Source organism: Urocitellus parryii, chromosome 9, assembly GCF_045843805.1.
Source record: "Urocitellus parryii isolate mUroPar1 chromosome 9, mUroPar1.hap1, whole genome shotgun sequence".
Classification (NCBI taxonomy): Eukaryota; Metazoa; Chordata; class Mammalia; order Rodentia; family Sciuridae; genus Urocitellus; species Urocitellus parryii.
The window spans coordinates 5,033,053-5,052,368 of NC_135539.1; the positions used below are offsets into that span (position 1 = coordinate 5,033,053).

Sequence of the window (19,316 nt, forward strand, 5' to 3'; positions counted from 1 at the left end):
GGACACCTCCCAAGTCCCCTCGCCAAGCCCCGCCTCTGCCCCACTCCAAGCGTCCCCAAGACCCTCAACGCTTAGCTCCGCCCCAAGCCTCGCCTCCTGGCCCTGCCCCTCGTCTGGCCTCGGCCTCGCCCTAAACCCACCATGTGGGCGGGGCGTCCCGCCTCACGCACTCCAAGCCCCGCCTCTGGGTGCCCCTGGCCACGCCCCTAGCGCCGTCTCTCGGACCCGAGCCTCGCCTAGCCCCGCCCCGGAGCCGCACCTGGCCCCGCCCCTAGCCCCGCCTCCGGCCGACTGGGCCCCGCTTCCGCCCGGTCTCCCGGCAACGCCGGCCCCGCCCCGCCCCGCCATGGCGCCCGAGGAGAACGCGGAGACCGCGCGCCTGCTGCAGAGTTTCGAGCGCCGCTTCCTGGCGGCGCGCACGCTGCGCTCCTTCCCCTGGCAGGTGGGCGCGGGGCGCGGGGAGACGGGGGCGCGACTCGGCCGCGGCGGGGTGGAGCCAGCCCCGGCCTCTGCCCCCAGCCTGCGGGCCGCTCCGCCGGGCGGAGGGAGGCGGGCTCCTCCCGGCTCGCTGACGAGTGGGCCTCCAGGGTCGCGGGCGGTGCCCGACCGGTTTCCTGCTGTCTCATGCCGTCGGCCACCTGGGAGTGCTGCCCTCGCGCCTCCGGGAAGGTGGGCGTCCTCGGCAGGAGCCGCGCTCTCCGGCGCGCGGGCCTGGTCGCAGGACCCCACCAGTGGTGGCCTCCGCGGTGTCGAGCAAGGGACAACTCCCGCAGCTTAGGCCAAGAGACCAAGGAGGGGCCTCCCGTGTCCTGGGCCTGCGAGTGGTCCCGCTGCCCACAGAGGGGCTTAGTGGACCCGCCTCGTAGATGATCATGTGCACTGAGCTCCCTGGAGTGAGCCTGTTTGGTTACCCATTCCTCCGGGCCTGCCCGTCAGATGGAGTGGTGGCCAGTCTCCTGTGTTATTTCATCAACATAAAACATTTAGCACTCAGATCATTTCCGTTGAGGAGGGACGTGTACATTTTTTAAGCCAAAATTGAAAGCCTAACAGCATCCGTAGGTCCCCATTCACATGGAGAGTAATTGTTGGCAAACCGTGTTAGATACTTACTTGGGGTCACCCCCAACACCCGTGCGGTGGGGCCTCTTACTGTCGCTCAGTTTGAGCAAAGGCTTCATGAAGAAAAGAAAAGAATGCGGTAGATGAGAGGCAGGCCAGAGAGACACCTGAATCCTGACCTAACCCCCAGTGCACTGTGTGACCATGGAAAAGTGACTACATCTCTCAGTGCCATAGTTTTAGTTAGTAAAATGGGGGATATAATGATACCAACCTCATATTATTTTGTACTCAGAATCACTTGAGTGTAAAAGCCCTTGAAGCAGTGCTTAGCTTGTGGTAAATGCACACAAGTGTTACCTGGTGTCTTTATTCAGCTTCCAAATGTTTTTTGAATGCTTTCTAGGAGCCAGGGGTCAGCAGTACACATTAGACATGAGGACCTGCTCAGATGAGAGAGGATAAATCAACAACTAGTAAGCAGCAGCCAGGAGATGAGTGTGGCCAGAAAACCAATAGAACAGGAAAATGGAGAACTGGGAGGAAGATTCATCAAAGTAGGGGACTCAGGGAAGGCCTCCCCAAAAATCATCATTTGACCTGGGCCCTGAATGGTGACACAGTGGTCAGTAAGAAGCCTCAAGGAATGTCCTGTGTTGGGACCACCTGAGCCCAGATGGGGCAGGGTGGTGGGAGATGGAGTCAGAGCAGCCAGGCTGGGAGAGCCTTTTAGGGCATGGCAAGGGGCCCTGGGGTTACATACCAGCCAAGGCTGGCGGAGGCCATCTGCCTGACTGCAGCCTGAGCTCACTGGTGGGCTGGAGTCCCCGAAGAAAGAGGACAGCATGACTGGACCTAGCATCTGCACATTCTATGTCAGGTCCCAGACAAGCCTATCCAACCTCATGCCATGACTTTCCAGTTCAGCTGTGGAGCTGCTCTGTGACCCAGGTGACCACTGAACAGCCGGGGCTAATGGGAACCAAGAGTCAGCCCCTGACATTTGCTGTGACTCATCCCGGTGTGACCTCTGACATCTGAAGTTCGGGCCTTAGCCTCATGGCTTCCATTTCCAAGTGACTCCAGGTCCCAGGGGAAAGATCACTTAGTGCTTTTCCAGCATGTTCTACTGCATGTTTAATGTTCCTACGAAAATGCCCTTGAGATTTCTCTTTCCCCTCCAAACAGAGCCTAGAAGAGAAACTAAGGACGTCATCAGATTCTGAGCTGCTGCTGGATATTCTGCAGAAGGTAAGAATCCCAGGATCACTGGGCACATATCGGGACAGAAGAGCCACAAGTGCACACGTACCCTTAGAAAACACCATGTTCAAAGAACAAATCCATCCAGCGCTGCACATAATGTCAGAGCCTCCGACGGCTCTGGCTCCTTTGTTTTCTTGGATGAAGACATCTGCTCGAGAGGAGGGAAGCTGGGGGATGTTCTTAAACCATCCGCAGTGAAAACAGACCTGACAGGTACAGGGACAGCCCCCAGCAAGTGGTAGCTGCTCAGAGACTTTCTTCTTTGCATTTAAAGCAAAGTAAAGAGCCCGTCTTACCAACTCCTGTCTCTCACACCCATGCAGGGACCCTTGCTCTGCTGAAGTGGGGTTTGGACTCTGAAGTGCATCTCCACACAGGATAGAGGTGTGCCCCACCCTGACCCTGGCCATGTGGGTCAAGGGCAGTTCACAAACTTCTCAAGGTCATGAGGCTTCTCAAAGTTAGAGTCTCCCCTTCTGGAAAGACACATCTGAAGAATATGTTCTGCATGCAAATTCAGGGGGGACACAGACATTCTCCCCAACACAAAACCCATCCAAGGAGCCCAGGTCAGAAATTCCTGTGCTGAGGGTGAGTGTGGGAAAGACGCAGCCAGAGCAGGGGAAGACTTGAGGGTGGTGCAGTGGTTGGGGCTTTGTTGGTTTCCACCCAGTGTCACACCCACAGGCAGTAGAGCATAAACAACAGCTGCTTTAAAAGCCTACTATGGGGCCAAGGGCAGCTCAGTGCTAGAGCACTTGCCCAGCATTTGCGAGCCCTGGGTTCAGTTCCTAGCAAAGCAAAGAAAAAAACCTACTGTGGTTGTCCATTAAATCTAATAAATCAATCTTAACGTGGACCTCCTAGAAAGCCCCTAGGGCTTGTGTGAGTATCCTATGGCCCTCGTGAAGCTCTGGGTCCCTCCTGGCAGCAGCCCTGCCTCTCCCCCAGGCCCACTTCCCCACCTGCCTTTCCCCAAGCGCCAGTCGCTTCCTGCTCCTTCCCACAGTGCCAGCTGTGCTGCCTGGAATTGTACAGGCTGCTGCTGCTGCTCCTGCTCCTGCCTTCTCCAGGCTGCCTCTGAGGCATCAGCCCAGAGAACCTTCCTCCGCCTACCCTGGTCCAGGGTCCGCCCTGGCCTCTTCCCTCTTTGGTCTCCAGGCCTGCTTCTTGGCTAGGACTCTCCCTCCAGGAGCACAGGTGCCCAGGTCTGGTTCACACTGCTGTACTCTCGCCTCTTCTGTGAAGCCAGAAAATCTGACCACTGTCCTCCCTTCAGACTCCAGTTCTTTCTGGCTACCCTGGAAGGAAGGGAGCCAGTCATGTGCCTGTGTCCCTGCCCCGAGTGGGTATTAGAAACCGCAGTTGTGTGACTAGGGTAGGAGCATTTTTAGGAGAGAGCTTAAATCTTCAGGCTCAGTCTTGCAGGTGCCTGGGGTACATCTTGCCATGTCCCTGCACACCCTTGTCAAGGCAGTGGGTAACTGGGCTCACCCTCTAATTGCCTGAAGCTCACAGGACACTTGATACAGGGTGTCTCCAGCAACCAACTTTTTTTTTCTTTTTTCATAGACAGTGAAACATCCTGTGTGTATAAGGCACCCACCGTCGGTGAAGTACACCCAGAGCTTTCTCTTGGAGCTCATCAAAAAGGTCAGTGGTGGGCAGTGTCTCCTGTAACCAGACCACAAGTGGAACTAGGCCGGTTCTGCAGAGGGGGCTCCCCGCCAGGGCTTTGCCTCTTGGAGCTCACGTCCCTCCCTGCTCTTCATACCTGCTGGGCAGGGGCCTCCTGGACAGTGGGCTGCCAGCAGGATTTGCACAATAGGCAAGGCTGGGCATTTCTCCCTCACCTGCTTGCAGGGTCTTGGCAGCAGCTGTGTCTCCTCTGGGCCCCTCCCACCAGGCAGGTCCTCATCCTGTCAGGCAGCCCCTCCTCCCTCCATCCTGCCCGTGTGGCAGGCTCTGACAGCGCCCTGCCCTTGCCAGCCCTGGGTGGCCCGCCAGCCTCTATTGGAAGTGCCTTCAGAGCTGATTCCTCACTGAATTCTCCCCATTGACTGAGCAGGCTTCCTGAGTGGCACAGGACGTGTGCCCGTCAGGCTCAGTGCTAGACGACATTAGAAGCGGTTCCTCCGGGGCAGTAGTACACGCCTCAGCTGCCACCAACTGACAGGGCCACACCTCACTGAGCTTAGCACACAAGTAACCCTTGCTTCTCCTCACCCCTGTCCCCGGGCCTCATCACATGGTGCTTCTGTGGTGGTCTCAGCACCACCTGAAGTGTGTCTGCCCTCCAGCAGACCCTGCACTGACCTGGGAAGCCCGGGTCTGGGGTAGCCATTGGGAAGCAGCTTGGAAGGCAAGCTGCCCTGTGGGCACCTTACTGTGGCTTCTGCTGGACTCCCTTCAGATTTCCTCCATCTGAAAATGGCAGAGCTTCCTCTCAGTGGAATCCGCTCTCCTAGACTGTGCCACCCTCACTCTGCACCCTGCTACCCACAACTGAGAATTTACATACCAGCTGTTCTCTATTAAGTCCAAATCTCCTAAATCTCACTTCACTCCAAATCTTCTAACTTAGGTGCAGGTCCCCTCTAACACAGCCGCAGGTTGGCACAGAGGCAAACAGACAGAATCTGGTGTTATTTCTGAGGGTCTTTCCCCCGCAGCACGAGGTTGTCCACGCAGAGCCTTTGGACGAGCTGTACGAGGCGTTGGCAGAGGTCCTGACCACAGAGGAGCCCACCCAGTGCCACCGAAGCTATGTGCTGGTAGGAGATGTGCACAAGCCAAACAGCTGTGCTCCAGCTCTAGCGGGTGACAGCAGGGCTTGGCCCAGGGTTGATCCTGACCCCTCCTTTGCCTCACCTAAAACCAGGCACTCCAATAAACAACAGAACCTGGCTCAGGCAGCCACTCAGTTACTCGTTAGCAAGGACCTGTGTCCAGCCTTCAGCTCACACTTGACTGTGTGGACCTCCCAGGACAGCAGTCTCTTCCAACTCTACTGCCACCACCGTCACTTGCCCCTCCTATTCTTGTCACATGGAAACCCCTTCTGCACACAATAGCCAGGAGGAGGTTGGGGTTGCTTCACTGGTTTGCTTTAAGCTGCTATTATAAAACAGCTACAGAAAACCACACGCAAGAAATACAGAGCTTATAGAGTCACTGCACGGCAGTAGCCACAGTGACCGCCACTCTGGTGGTGGGACAGAACCCTGGCAGCAGCCCCTGAAGCCCTCCACCTGACCCAGCCAGTCCCAGCACAGTAACCGCCATCCCGCCTGTTAGTCACGTCCCTGAGTTTGTGTACCTCACTCTGCTGTGGGCCGCAGCATTAGTCCTGTCCATTAACTGGGCACAACCCAAGGTCTTCCTCCCACACTCTATCCTTGCCACCCCTCTGCTGAATGGCCCTGGCTGTCAGAGCTGGGCCTGGGGGCACCTGTGGGGGCGTCCAGCCTGCCCCTCGACTTCCCGAATGCCGACTGGCCCAAGCTACACCATGGTTGCTGCATGGGAAGTTTCTTTTCCCTTGCCGGGTGGTGGCTGTGGTGTGGCCACCACTGTGACTTTACACTAGCCCGAGTCCAGATGGCTGGCTTCATCCCCCCGTCTCTCCGTGCAGCCTTCGGGAGATTCAGTCACCCTCTCGGAGAGCACAGCCATCGTTTCCCACGGCACCACGGGCCTGGTCACGTGGGATGCAGCCCTCTACCTCGCAGAGTGGGCCATGGAGAACCCAGCAGCCTTCAGGCACAGGTGACCTCAGGCACAGGGCAGGCGCCAGGCGGGTTGGACCTGGCACAGACTGACAGGCCCCCTTTCGCCCACCCAGGTCTGTGCTAGAGCTGGGCAGTGGCGCTGGCCTCACAGGTGTGGTCATCTGCAAGACATGCCACCCCCGAGCATACACCTTCAGTGACTGTCACAGCCGTGTCCTCGAGCAGCTCCGAGGAAACGTGCTTCTCAACGGCCTCCCACTGGAGCCGAAGGCCACTGCTGACTCAGAGAGCCCCCTGGTGATGGTGGCCCAACTGGACTGGGATGAGGCAACGGTCCCTCAGCTCTCCGCCTTCCAGCCAGACATTGTCATCGCAGCAGGTAAGCCAGGGCCAGCCCCGCCAGCGCTCTGCTGAGGGCCAGGGAGCAGGGGCTGCAGGTGGGGAGCAGGGGCGCCGGGGCCTCCGGGAGGCATCAGAGCACCCGGAGCCCCTTCCAGGTGCTGCCGCTGGGGTGGTTCCATCAGGAGTGCCCTGGCTGTCCACCAGGGCTTGAGCTGAGCAGAACGGCCCTCTGCCAGGCTCGTCCTACAGAGGACGCCCAGGAGGCCTCAGTTACCATGCAGGTCCTCCATTCAGGGGGCTGCACACGAGCCCACATGCCCTGCCCCTCAGAGGTGCTGCCACTTCACCACCAGGCATCCAGTGTTCTGAGCACCACGCTGTAGGTCTTCAGATGGGAGAGCCAGCCATGGCAGCCCTTGGTCATTCCAGGGCCACAGCAGTCTCCTGCCTGTCACCAGCACCCAGTCCCACACCAGGCCTTGAGGGGGGTCCCAGGGGCAGTCGGGGAACAAGAGCTGAGCAGCCCCACCTGTCAGTGCCGGCTGTCTTCTCTGTGCAGGGCTATCCTGGGGATTCACTGCCACCACCATGCTGGGCGACCTGCCTGTCTCTGTCTACACCTCTCTGCCTGGGTCCAGACCCCAGGCCTTCCGAGGCCACAGGAAGAGGCTAACCACTTCTGGTACAAGGACAGTGTCCTTAAGAGAAGGCAGAGTGGTTAGGCCACCAAAAGCCCTACGTCCCCTTTCCGACTTGACATCATGCCCACTACAGCTGACAGGTTAGAGCTCAGGACACGGAAGCCCAAAGCAGAGTTCAGACAGCGTCACTAAGCAAGCAGCTTCTGAGCAGGCGCGGCCAGCGTTCCCAGCAGTACTCCCTCGAGGCCAGGGAGTCCCCGCTGGCTCGTGTCCTGAGGGTTTTCCTGTCACCTGAGCAATCTTTCTGCACAACAGCATAGATCTAATCTAACAGCCACTGCAGGCCCTCACCCTTCCCCAGGTCAGCAGCAGCCTGGCCATGCCATTTGGTTCTGAGTCCTGAGGCCCCTGAGTAACCAGAGCTCTGCATCACAGACGTGCTGTACTGCCCAGAAGTGACCCTCGCACTGGTCGGGGTCCTGCAGAGGCTCTCTGCCTGCCAGAGGGACCGGGTTCCTGACGTCTATGTGGCCTGCACCATGCGCAACCCAGAGACCTACCAGCTGTTCACCACCGAGCTAGGTGAGTCCCCCAGGCCACAGGCCACCGCGCTATTCCAGTGAGGGATCAAGGGAGGCAGAAACCAGGAAGGTAAGAGAATGGAGCCCTGGGAAAAGCCAGGAAGCCTGTCCCACACACCAGGCCTGGGCACTCAGGCCAAGGCAGTCCAACACGGTGACCCCAGAGGTCAGAGACCACAGCCCTACTGTGTGCTTCAGGCAGGTTCCATAAGCCTTAGGGCCTCATTCCCTGTAAAATGCAGGCAGAGAGAGATGCCAGCTGGGTTCTGAACCACATGACAACTGAGTGTCAGCTCAAGGTAGTCCCACTTCCACCCTCGTGGAGCAGGACTGTCACTTGTCCCCCCATCTGCACCATGGAGATGCAGCCTGAACACACTGAGGGCAGTACCTGGCACACAGAGCCCTCAGCAGTGTGGTAGCCACGGTCATGGACACCCAGTGCAAGTAAGAGAAGGACCTGGCTGCAGAGGTGGCCTAGGGACTGCTGTTTCCCAGCCTCGGGTAATGCCCTGTGGGCCAGCATGGGTCAGCCTAGATCTTGTCTCAGGTGTGAAGACACTGGGCAGACCAGTTTCCATGGACTCAGCCAGATCACCCAGCCTGTGTCCCCCAGCCACCTCCCCACAGCCCCAGCATGCCAGGCCCAGCCAGAGCATTCCACACAAAAGCTGGTACAGGGGGGACCGTCTACCAACTGCCCCCCCAGCAAGGCCCCTCCTAGGAGCTGTCCAGACTCCCCTGCCCAACCTCCATGCAGAAAGACACCCAGATGCCCCTCCACGAGCAGGCAGACAGGAGCACTCAGTACTGAGGGAGGCTGTACAGCCCCAGAGAGAGCAAGGAAAACACCTCTAATGTGTTTCAAGTGAAAGCAGCAAAGTGCCAATCGGCACACAGAGCACAAGTCCCACTGTGGTAGTTTGTCATTTGGTTTTTGGGAATTGCAGGTTGAACCCAGAGATGCTGTACCACCAAGCCACACCCCAGCTCTTTTTTAAGCCAGGGTCTCACTAAGTTGCCCAGGCCAGCCTCAAACTTGCAATCCTCCTGCCTTAGCCTCCTGAATACCTGGGATTACAGGTGTGCACCGCCACACCTGGGCTTGTTATTTTATATATCTTATTGCCTAGGGAATTTCTAGAATATACACCAAAAATTATTATACTTAGATGATAGAATTACAGATTTCCTTTTTTCACTTTATAAATAGTGACTTTTCACTTATAACTATGACTAAGAAGCCACCTGGCTCGCAGCGCCGGCCACCCTGCTCACGAAGACAACGTGCCTCTTCTGGCCCGAGTGAGGAGTGGTGCTGGCAGAGCAGCCAGGCAGACGTGGGGTCAGTCAGCTCCCCCCACCCTGGCAGACTGACGTGCACATGTGCAGTGACAGGGAACCCAGAGTGCCTGGAGGTAGCCTGGGCACCTGGGTGAGCCCGGGGTCTGTGAGCCAAGGAAAACAGACACAGCCCCAGGCCCAGCGCTGCCGTCCTGAGGTGTGCGCTCTGTTGCAGGCCGGGCCGCAATCCGCTGGGAGGCAGTGCCTCCTCACAGCCAGAAACTGTTCCCCTATGAAGAGCACTCGGAGATGGCAGTCCTGAGACTCATGCTGTAGCTTCGCCATTTGAACCTGTGAAGATGAAGTCACTGCAGTGGGAGGAGCTTTCACGGGGAAAGCTGATGAAACTTCCTTTGGACTTGAGTGAAGAATGCCACATGCCAAGTCAGGAAACAAACTATCCTGACGGAGTAAGACTGAGCTGTGGGTGCCCCTCCCGTCCTCAGCTCCAGTTTGTAAGGAAATCGCCATCTGCCCGAAACCAGGCTTTGACTCAAAAGCAAGAACTGCCTTCATAAAAAATAAAAACATCTTTAACAAGTAGGGCTCCACAGCTGGGCGCAGAGGCCGCAGGAACCCAGGTGAGGAGCGTGACAGGCAGAAGCTGGGAGGATGAAGAGGGGACAGGAGGTACCAGGAGAGCAGCATGCTCAGACAGAAGACAAGACAGGCTCCGCGCCTGAGAAACCAGGAAGAGCCAGCTTCCCGTCAGTCCCCAGACGTCCTTCTGGCCTGACCACTGGGGTCACTACATAAAAGCCCGGGTGGCTGCAGGGCAGCAGGCAGGGACAGGGAAGAACAGGCAGTGTCTCTCTGTCCCCAGGATGGTGCACCACCCCTCAACTGATCAGGGACGCTGGCCTTGGGCCTGTAGGGTCATGTGTCCATGACCAAAGGGAGCACAGTCCGCTGCCAGCTCTCGTCCCATCGAAGCTGCTCTGACTCCCGAAGGTTCTTCCGAAACTGGTTTAGTTTTCCAGCAGGATCAGGAAACTTTGAGAAAAGCATCTACAGAACAGTGAAGACCAGTACTGAGCCCATGGTGGCACCCACCCATGCCAGCCCTCCCCGGACCTGCCAGCTGCAGGCTGCTCACCCAGCAGCACCCATCCCCCACTTGCCCCTCCCCAGGGCTGTCCCCCACTTTCCCACACCTGTGCCCTGGAGCACATGTGGCCTGGTGTCCTGCACAGGGCATAGTCCCACCTGACTGCTAGGAAGGAGGCAGGTGATCCCGGGTTCTGGCTTTACCCAAATGTTCCCGAGGGGACTGGCACCCTATAGCTGCAGACCCGATCCAGCCCACCTGACTTTGTAAACAGCTGCACTGGAACTCAGCCCTCTGTGTACAGATGGTCTGCAGCTGTTCACAAAGCAGTTCCCCTGAACATGACAAGGCCTAGATCCTACCTAGACCTGTTCAGGGAAAGCTGTTCACCTTCCAAGAATGATAGTGGTTAACTTTCGTAAGGAGAAACAGTGTCCTCTGCAGAACCACCACGTCCCAGGCAGCACACAAACCCCGCTCACCTCGTCTGCTCCTCCCCACGTACAGCACGGTTCCCACCTAAGGTGCAGCCTCCGTATCCCCAAAGACAGGCAAGCAGGCCCTGACTCTGCCACCCACTGCCTCCCTCAGCCTTCCCTCCAGAGCCCAGCACCCGCCAGGTCCTGTGGGCAGCAGGGAGCAGAGCTAGCTCAGTGTTGTGCCCCCGGCCTGCTTAGGGGACACCTACCTGCAGTTGAGCTGCCAGCGCCTCCGCATCCTCAAAGACCAGGCCGTTCTCCCCGTGCTTCACAAGCTCATGCAGGCTGCAGAGAGAACCAGGGGAGGCCTGAGACCTAGCGGTGGCAGTGTCCAGAGGTGCCCAGCTGGCCCACCCCACTCGGGCGAGGCTGGGGGCAGGGGCGGGGTTTGGCCCAGCCTGTTCTGAAACAGAGCTTCAGAAGGAAGTGGGAGGACACATCTCAACGCCAGGCAGATGTGGAGGAGGCCCCAGGGGAGGCGCTCTTGGTGTCACACGCCCTCTAAGGACAATGTACTCAAGGATCATTTCCTATGCTCCATGCCCAAGAACCAGGGTACAGGCAAGGCCCTGGTGCTGGGCTCAGCACATTAGGGGCAGGTCACCAGGAGGTCTGTTCCCAAGAGACCCAGCTTAGCTCACAGAGGGTCTGGCCCCTGAACTTCCCATCCAGAGGCTGGTCCCCACACAGGCAAGGACCTGGCCCATGCAGGGCCACTGCCTCCAGGACCTGGTCTGGAGCTGCCCTTTCCAGCACCCACCTTGGCCAAGGAAAGGGGGGTCACAGAATTACACTCCCTGCAGTAATCCCACCCCAGCTACGAGCTCAGCCAAGGGGCGAGGAGGAAGAGGAGGGGAGGGAGAGAACCACGTAAAGCAGGTGGCGATTGCAGCCACATTCCTTACTGTGAGCGAGACGGGGGGGGGGGGGGGGGGGGGGGGGAATGCTCAAGATTTGGTGCTTTATTCAGCATGAGCCCAAACCAAAGCCAACTTGTCATGCCTCAGCATCTGCAGGGGATTCATTCCCAGAGCCCCTCCCCCAGGTGCCCCAGCTCCTTCTTTGAAATGGTGTGGTGTCGGTATCCTGCACGGATCTCATACTCTTGTCCCCTCCAGGTTGCTTGGGCACCTAAAGCAATGCAAGCTACGTGAACAGTCTTTCACTGTATTGTGCAGAGAATAAGGACAAGAAAAATCTGTGTGCTCCGTACAGGCCTCACCACTGCCGACCTAGCTACAATGACCCACGCTTGGTTCCATCAGTGGGTACAGAGAGCCAACTGTACTGAGTGGGGCTCAGCCTGACCCCAACAGCCACAGCCCCTCTCAGCCTCCCTGGACTGCACAGGAGCTGGCCCTGACGGGGCACTTCACAGCAGTCCTGGCCACACTGCCCACCCTGTGCAGCTGACCTGAGAACCCGACGCCAGGAGATTGGGTTTCTGCCCCTACCACTTAAAGTTCACGGCACACACAGGCAGGCAGCACCCAAACATGTCCACCACCTTCATGGGCAGGTCCAGGCCACTGGAGGACTTGTGCAGACAGACACCCAGGTCCGCCGACCCTGCGCGGGGAGAAGAGGGGGCAGTCAAAGTTTGGGGAACACATCCTCCCAGAGTGGAAATCAAGAATGTCCCCACAACAATGTCCCAGAAAACAAGTTGCTTATTCTGGCCAAGTGCCAGGGCGAAGGGCAGAGACATAGCAGGGCTGCCCAATTGCCGGCAGCCATCACCCTGTCCAAAACTGCCACGGTCTTAGTGTTTTTATTTACTCTTTGACTTGCTTTTTCTATTTAACCACCATTTACTTTAAAAAGAAAAGAAGCAGTTATTGTGAGTAGTTATTGTGCAGTGTGGTAGTACTGTGCTCTGGACATGGGGTGAAGGTTGTCCAACAAGGTAAATGTAGTGAACGCCACTGACAGACACTTGGATGGTTAAAATGGCAAGCCTAGTTACACGTATTCAACCTCAGTTTTTAAAACCCATGATAAAATTTTTTATATAAAAAAATAAATTGTTTAAAGGAATCCACAGCAGATCCAACAAGAAACACTGTAAAAATAAAGCCAAATAAACAACTGACCTCAGCAGGACCACCCACTTGCCATGGGAAAAGAAGGCAGGAGGGACCTTCCAGCACCAGGCCTGCCCCCTCCTGGAGCAGAGACAGAAGCCTGTTCCGAGAGCCAACATGTAGGGAAAGTGGGCCCCACAGCAGCCAGGGCTGGGGACTGAGGACACATGAGCCTTGAGCCTGATCAGGCAGGAGGAGCCGGCACAACAGGAAACTCATCTCAGGAGCTCGGCTGGAGTCCCTGGTGGCCACCCAGTCCAGCCTGAGGCCTGTCAATATTAGAGCCTCTGAGCTGGGAATGGCTTTTACATTTCTAAGTTGTTTCAAAGAAAAAAAAAAAGACTATGCCACAGAAGCAACTAAAATCTTCACTGTCCCTTTTCAGAAGAAGCCTGGTCATCTTCTGGAGCCCTGCTGTTGCCCTCAGCTCTCACCTAGAAGCAACGGGTAGTCCTCGGCCTCCAGCCACGGCGTGCACACCTTGATGTGCTGGAACTGCTTCTGGCCAATGAGGCGGCTGTAGTGCTCCTTCAGCGGCCCTTTGCCTGCAGAGGACATCCACTGCACTGGACCATTTTGGTCCCTGCACACCATTAGCCCCAGAGGTTCCCACTGGGACTCGGCAGCCACTTCCAGGAAGCTGCACCCCTCAACAGCCCCAGTCAGGGCCCCTGGAGCTCTTCCAGAGCCGACCTCAGCACCCTGAGTCCCCACGGGGCATGTGCCCTCATCACCAAGACCCAGCCCTGGCTTGGGGCCAGCTGGCCTCGTGCTGCAAGTGGAGTCACACTTGCAGCCCGAGGGTCCCAGGTGGTACCTGTTATCACACAGACTACAGAAGGAAGGCTGTCTCCATCAGATGCCCGCTGTTCAAACTCTATTTAAAAAATAAAAGAAACATGAACTGGTGTCCTTTCACGAGTCAGGGGGGAGGGGGGAGGGGCTGCTCCCTCAGGGAGGCCACAGAGCTGCCCACATCCCCCTCCCTACTGTCTGCAGGCAGGTCCACCCTGTGGTCCTTGGAGCAGAAGCAGGCTGCAGACCTGCCATGCACAGCCAGCTGCGCGGCCCCTGCCCCAACAAGCCCAGAGCTGCTGATGCAGCAGCACCCACCTTCCAACGCTGCCAGCAGGATGGAGAAGTCCTCGTCCTCTGCAAGGACAACAGATCAGGTGTCAGACCTGTCTCCAAACACCCCTCTCCCAACTCATACGCCCCCCTCCCGTAGTGGGCCAGAACACAGGCCAGGTCAGACAGACCTGTCCAGCTGGTGCTGCTGACCAGCAGTGCCGGCCGCCCACCAAGATGTGTCACCACCCCAGTGCGAGCATCCTTCTCCGTGAAGGCCGACCTCTCTATGGCAGGGCCCGAGGGTTCTGAGCTGCAGGAACAGAGAAAAGGCAGTGAGTCGCTGCAGGAAGGCCAGGGGTCAGGACAGCCACTCCCTCACAGCAAGGACCACAGGCCCCCAAAGGCTGGCACCCGGGTGACCCTACAGAACCACTGCTGGCAGCTAGGTGCTAAGGTTACCACAAAACAAGCCACCAGTGCTTGCCCCTGGGCTCACTGCTCCACCCTTCCTCATCATTACAAGGACACTATGCCACCCCCAGATGGCACACCAGTTACTGAGGAGCACAGACAGGACATGTTGAGAGCTACACAGGTCCCCTCCTTAGCCCTGAGGGACACCCAGAAGACACAGAGGTCCATAGACCCCTCACAGGCCCAGGAACCCACTGGCAGGAGGGGAAGGTAGTAGATATCTCCTAAGGAGCCAGAGGCTGGATTCTTCAGGCTTTGTGGGCCCCAGACTCCTGGTTGCAAAACCCATTCTGCTGCGTGGCTCACCACAGCCACAGACAATGCCAGTCAGACTCAGTTCACAGAAACAGGCAGCAGGTCTCTGCTTCCATCCCCACCCCTGGATCAGGTCTGCAGGAGCAGATGGAAGGGCCAGGGCAGCAGAAAGCATCGGAGAAGGCAGCAGGACAGACACACCAGGCCCTGAACGGAGAGTAGGTGCAGCCCAGCTTCATGAAGAGCTCATGCTGCAGGTCCAGCGGTGTCTCCTTAAAGAACGAAGCCGGCTTGTCGTAGACAGTCACAGCCCTGCAAGGAGAGGAAGGGGCAGGGCAGACAGAGGCTAAGGAACAGAGAACCCAGAAGGATCCAGAAAAAAAGGGCACTTCGGGAATCCAGGTCTCTATGACAAAAGCTTTAGAATTCCTTGGGAAACACAGACATTGTAACACCAGAACTTCCAGGGATTCTTCCTGGAAGAATTCCAGCCACCTCACCCCACTTAGCTCCCCAAACCAGCAACTATCTCTAAGGCCCAGGGTACTTCAAAATGCCTTTCCAACATGATACAGTAGACACTGAAGCTCTCGGCCATTCCTGGGACCTGGCACCACCCACAGGCTGAAAGGTGTCCCAGGCCCTTCATACTTGATGTGCCAGTTCTCAGCCAGGTCTTCCCGCATTGCATTGGTCACACACAGGTTCAGGTGGGACAGGCGCGCGAAGAGCCTCTCATACCTGCAGGGACGTATAGAGGTCAGGGAGTTAACAGAGAGCCCTGGGCTGGGCCCAGATGCCAGTGTCCACACGACCTGACACCCCTCACAGAGAAGAGGCTGCAGAGCTTGGGGCTCACAAACCCACAGGTCTGCACGCCCTGAGCTCCCCATGCCCTCTCATCTTCACATCTTCGTAAGTGCTGTCATTGTGCAGCTTAATGCAGTCACTTTAAAGGAAGCCACCTATCCCTACAGGAGTGGAGATCCAGTATCTTGGGCAAAAAAGCAGAAATAAAAAGGCTGCATCTCACCACCCCGTGCTACTGCTGCAGGGCTGCAGCTTGCTCTCTGAGTGTACAAAGGAGTTTAGCAAATGCTAAGCATGGAAACCATGCGGACCGCAAACCAAGATGGAAGCCCTGTCACAGGAGAGAGCTGGAAAGGGGAGCGGCAATTTAGGATTACTGAGCACCACCAGAGAAAGCTCTGGAGTGGGACTGCCTGACAAGAAGGCTTCATCATTTACAGCCAAGCCTCCCTGACTTGTAAAAGGACAATGACCACCAGGCACCTCTACTGCGATGTGGTGGAGACCAAATGGAATAAAGTGCATAAAAGGCTCAGCCCAAGGCCTGGCACACAGCAGTGATTATTAGAGCTGCCACAGCTGCTTTCACCACTGCCGATAAACAAGGCCCTCAGGGCAAAGGCTACAGTCCACTGCAGCCTGAGGCTGGAAAAACACACCAAAGTGGACATTACAGTGGGGCTCAGCGTAGGACAAGGATTCTCCCTGCTCCAGGTCCAACCTGCTCCCCCGCCTTCGTCCCACCCACCCTGATGGAGTTTGGGGAAAGCATTCACACCTCACCCAGACTCTCACCACTTGGCCAGCAGAACAAGGGGGTGCTTAGGGCCATGCACCAGGCCCATGATGGAGTAGCCATAGTTGTGCCAGTCGATGACCAGTTTGCTCCCACAAAGGCAGCCCACAAACCAGCAGACGGCAATGCTCGGCAGGCCTGGGGGGTTCTAGGAAAGAGAAACAGACAAAGAGAAGGAAACCCAGACATTCATGGCAGAGCATCAGTGATCTTCAGAATTCTTGATAACAAATGAGCAGCTCTCTACCATCCATGAAACAGAACTGCAGACTAGAAAAACTCCAAGCTTCTCAAAGAAATACCATTTTCCTGTCAGAATGCAAACTCTGAGGAAGCACAACATTGGTGGGTGATGGTAAACACAGTGGGGGTGTCCCCATCAGTGGGGACCCAGCCAGGATCATACCACAGCATCTTACAAGCACATCAACTTTAAACAAGCAATTCCACTGCCAGCAATGTATTCTAAGGCCCAGTCACAGATGCGTGCTCACTGTGCTCTAGCCATACTATGTATACAGGCAAAAAAATCAGGAAGAATCCAGATGTCCCTCAAGATGAAACTAAACAGCTTGCGGTTCATCACATATTGGAAGTGAGTGCAGCCCACTAACAGAAGGTACTTCTGGACTTTAAAAACTGGTAAAGGGAAGAAGTTAAAAGTTTAACTCTAGAACCAAACTGACCACCTCTGTTCAAGTCCTGACTCTATTACTTCCTATCTGTGTGACAGTGGGCTACTTACAGAAATTTTAAGTTTCCTCATCATTATGGACGTGATACCAGAATCCACTTCTTAGGGTTCTTGAGAGGATTAAAGGAGACAGAACCCTAGTGAAACACTTAGATAAGTACGAAATGCAATGTAAGACTCTGTTATGACCAGAGAAATAGCATGGACGGATACCAGAAATAACAGACACATGCTATAGAAGCCTATTCACAGGGTCCTGCCCATGGTTTTATAATGTTTGTGCACACACAAATGTGCACTTTAACAGTGCATATTTTTTATGTTTGGTGCTGGAAATCAAACCCAGCATCTTGCCAATGCTTAGCATGCACCCTACCACTGAGCTACAACTCCAGCCCAATTTGTGCATTTTTAAAAGGCTAGAAAGTAATCTGTTAACAGTTGTTCTCACAGAGGGAGGCAAGTGCTGACACATACCTGAAGAAAGATATAGGCTGCTGGTTCCCTCCACATCAACTTCCACAGCAAGTACACTGTCTGAAAAACAACTTTGACTCCATACCGCAGAACCGGGGGCCCAACTGTAAGTTAAAAAAATCACTACTGAAGGAGCTCCTGGCCATCTGCAGGTTACCCCACACCCAACCCCAACCAATGTAACGGAACCTGGAGGTGACAGCACCCTACCTGTGGGACTCTGAAGTTCCATCAACTTCACAATCTGTATTCTGTCGCTCTGCAAGAGCTCATGGTGGGGTCTGGAATCTGAAAGAGAATGTCCCCTTTACTGGATGAAGCAATCTAATTTAAAGTCAGGTTTTGGAAAAAGGCCTTTTCAAAACCCTTCTCTGTTCCTCAGTAGCCAGAGAAGGGGGCCAAATCCGGTCCAGATTCCACTAGAATGGCAGGTGGGAAGGCTCAAATCTTACCCACCTTTACTTAATATGATGCCTGGCACACAGTAAGTACTCAATTAAACTGATCTAGGCTTGGGGTTGGGGGAATCTTCCCACCACAGAGACATGTCAAGGAAGTCCCACTCCACCCGCACTTTCACACAGGGACCTAAAGCAGTGGTGCTGTTTCCACTGTTCCATGAGATGGGGAGAAGTCAACCTCTGGAATCGTCCACAAGGAGCATAGTGAAGGAGCAGACACCTCCGCCTGCACACAGCTGGACAAGGACAGCTGCACGCAGATGTCACAGAAACCGCAGTCCAGTTCCAGTCTTTCCACTTCACTAGAAGAATCAGACCCTGAGACGGAGTCGCTTACCACAGTCACAACATACGTCAACCAGGAACCGGGCTCCTCCAGTCTGAGGACTACCAAGGGAGCAGTGACAGAAGCGCCGCTCCCACCTCGGCCCCCCAGGGCGCTCGGGGCCGAGGGGACAGACTGAGAGAACAGCCTCCCTCCCAGGCCCCCGGACACTCACTGCAGAACCCCAAGAGGGTCACCGAGAAGCCGCTCTTGGCCAAGGACAGCGCGTGGTACTGCATGCGGGGGCTGCGGCCCACGTCGCCCAGCACCACAATGACCACGTGCTGGGCCGCGCGCCCCCGCCGCCAGCGCTTCCACCCGCCCAGAAGCAGCAGCGGCAGCAGCAGGCACAGCGCCAGGAGAGCCACGCTGGACGGCGCCATCTTGGCCGCTAGGCAGCGGTCATGTGACGGATCCCCAGGCATGCTTTGCGCAGGCGCAGGGGCTAGGCGAAGAGAGGAGGGGCGGGGAGTGGAGGTGGTTCCCTAAGTGGGTCCCGGGGAACTGCCAAGGAGCCCCTGGGGGCCAAGAGTTAATGGTGCGTACACACCTGCGCGGTTCCCTAACTCCGTATTTCTCCTATCAAAGTAATTCTTTCTTTATGAGGCTCTAGGAACATTTTTTCAGCGTTCTAGGATAATTTCAAAATACAGTTAGAAGCCAAGCGAAGTGATGCACATTTATAATCCCAGCCACTGGGAAACTGGGGCAGGAGAATGGCAAGTTCGAGGGCAGCCTCAGCAACTTAGCGAGGCCCTGTCTTGAATTTTTTTTTTTTTTTTTAAAAAAAGGGCTATTTTTTAAAAAAGGGCTAGGGATGAAGCTCAGTGGTAGAGTACTCCTGGGTCCAATCCAGTAGTGGAGGGGGTAAATGAGACAAGAACTTGGAGGAATCTCATAAGGTGATAATGAGAAAGGAACCAAGTGCTGAAAGTACATAGTGCAGGGCACTCTCACACCAATCAGTCTTTGCTGTTAGAAGTCAGGAGAGTGAGCCAAAGCAGCTCCATCTGGGGAGACTCATCCAGCAGAAAATTATTTGTCAGAATGTATTTGTCAGGATGTATGTAGTATTTGAAGAAAACCTTTCAAATATTAAAAGAGAGAAAGAGAGAGAGAAATAAGTATATAAAGGCAGTAAAAGCCATAATGATTTTTAAGTATCCCTAGGAAGAAGGGAAATTTCCCTGTTGGCCCTTCAATTTCACCTCCCAAAGTAACCACAGTAGTTTATCCTGTCCATGTGATAGCCTTATTGCTCAGAAAACTGTCCTCTTGCTGAGAAACACCCAGAACACACTGGTGAAGCCACCCTCCCTCCAGTCCAACAGACGTGAGCACCTCTGAATGTCAGCAGTAGCCCCTGGACAAGATG

General features: G+C 55.9%; 2 protein-coding genes across 5 annotated transcripts; one reads left to right on the forward strand and one right to left on the reverse strand.

Moving 5' to 3' along the window:
- The first annotated feature begins 337 nt into the window (after positions 1-337).
- On the forward strand, positions 338-13,105 carry Eef2kmt (eukaryotic elongation factor 2 lysine methyltransferase). Of its 3 annotated transcripts, none has more exons than XM_077802459.1 (8): positions 338-442; positions 2,251-2,313; positions 3,901-3,981; positions 5,001-5,102; positions 5,963-6,096; positions 6,173-6,438; positions 7,478-7,624; positions 12,964-13,105. In XM_077802459.1, the coding sequence occupies exons 1-8, from the start codon at positions 347-349 to the stop codon at positions 13,014-13,016; spliced, it is 942 nt and encodes a 313-aa protein (XP_077658585.1). In that variant the 5' UTR covers positions 338-346; the 3' UTR covers positions 13,017-13,105. The 3 variants fall into 3 exon arrangements, with proteins under 3 accessions (XP_077658585.1, XP_026241237.2, XP_077658586.1); XM_026385452.2 differs by lacking the exon at positions 12,964-13,105 and adding an exon at positions 9,143-9,254; XM_077802460.1 differs by lacking the exon at positions 12,964-13,105 and adding an exon at positions 8,837-9,234.
- Positions 9,254-18,381, reverse strand: Alg1 (ALG1 chitobiosyldiphosphodolichol beta-mannosyltransferase). Of its 2 annotated transcripts, XM_026385448.2 has the most exons (13): positions 18,117-18,381; positions 17,366-17,443; positions 17,156-17,259; positions 15,984-16,132; positions 15,030-15,119; positions 14,580-14,690; positions 13,838-13,959; positions 13,692-13,730; positions 13,396-13,455; positions 13,013-13,123; positions 11,949-12,063; positions 10,704-10,779; positions 9,840-9,975 (listed from the first exon to the last, which is right to left on the reverse strand). In XM_026385448.2, the coding sequence occupies exons 1-13, from the start codon at positions 18,364-18,366 to the stop codon at positions 9,844-9,846; spliced, it is 1,437 nt and encodes a 478-aa protein (XP_026241233.2). In that variant the 5' UTR covers positions 18,367-18,381; the 3' UTR covers positions 9,840-9,843. The 2 variants fall into 2 exon arrangements, with proteins under 2 accessions (XP_077658584.1, XP_026241233.2); XM_077802458.1 differs by lacking the exons at positions 17,156-17,259; positions 17,366-17,443; positions 18,117-18,381 and having other exon boundaries at positions 9,254-9,975; positions 15,967-15,998.
- Positions 18,382-19,316: the final 935 nt, after the last annotated feature.

Bases quoted from the DNA above. Each gene is read 5' to 3' on its own strand.
- Eef2kmt (XM_026385452.2), top strand. From the start codon at position 347: ATGGCGCCCGAGGAGAACGCGGAGACCGCGCGCCTGCTGCAGAGTTTC. The intron at 443-2,250 runs GTGGGCGCGGGG...CCCTCCAAACAG, and splicing joins TGCGCTCCTTCCCCTGGCAG to AGCCTAGAAGAGAAACTAAG. The intron at 7,625-9,142 runs GTGAGTCCCCCA...GCTCTGTTGCAG, and splicing joins GCTGTTCACCACCGAGCTAG to GCCGGGCCGCAATCCGCTGG.
- Alg1 (XM_026385448.2), bottom strand. From the start codon at position 18,366: ATGCCTGGGGATCCGTCACATGACCGCTGCCTAGCGGCCAAGATGGCG. The intron at 13,731-13,837 runs GTCTGTCTGACC...TTGTCCTTGCAG, and splicing joins CAGCAGCACCAGCTGGACAG to AGGACGAGGACTTCTCCATC. The intron at 13,456-13,691 runs GTGGGTGCTGCT...TTTTTTAAATAG, and splicing joins CCTGCTGGCAGCGTTGGAAG to AGTTTGAACAGCGGGCATCT.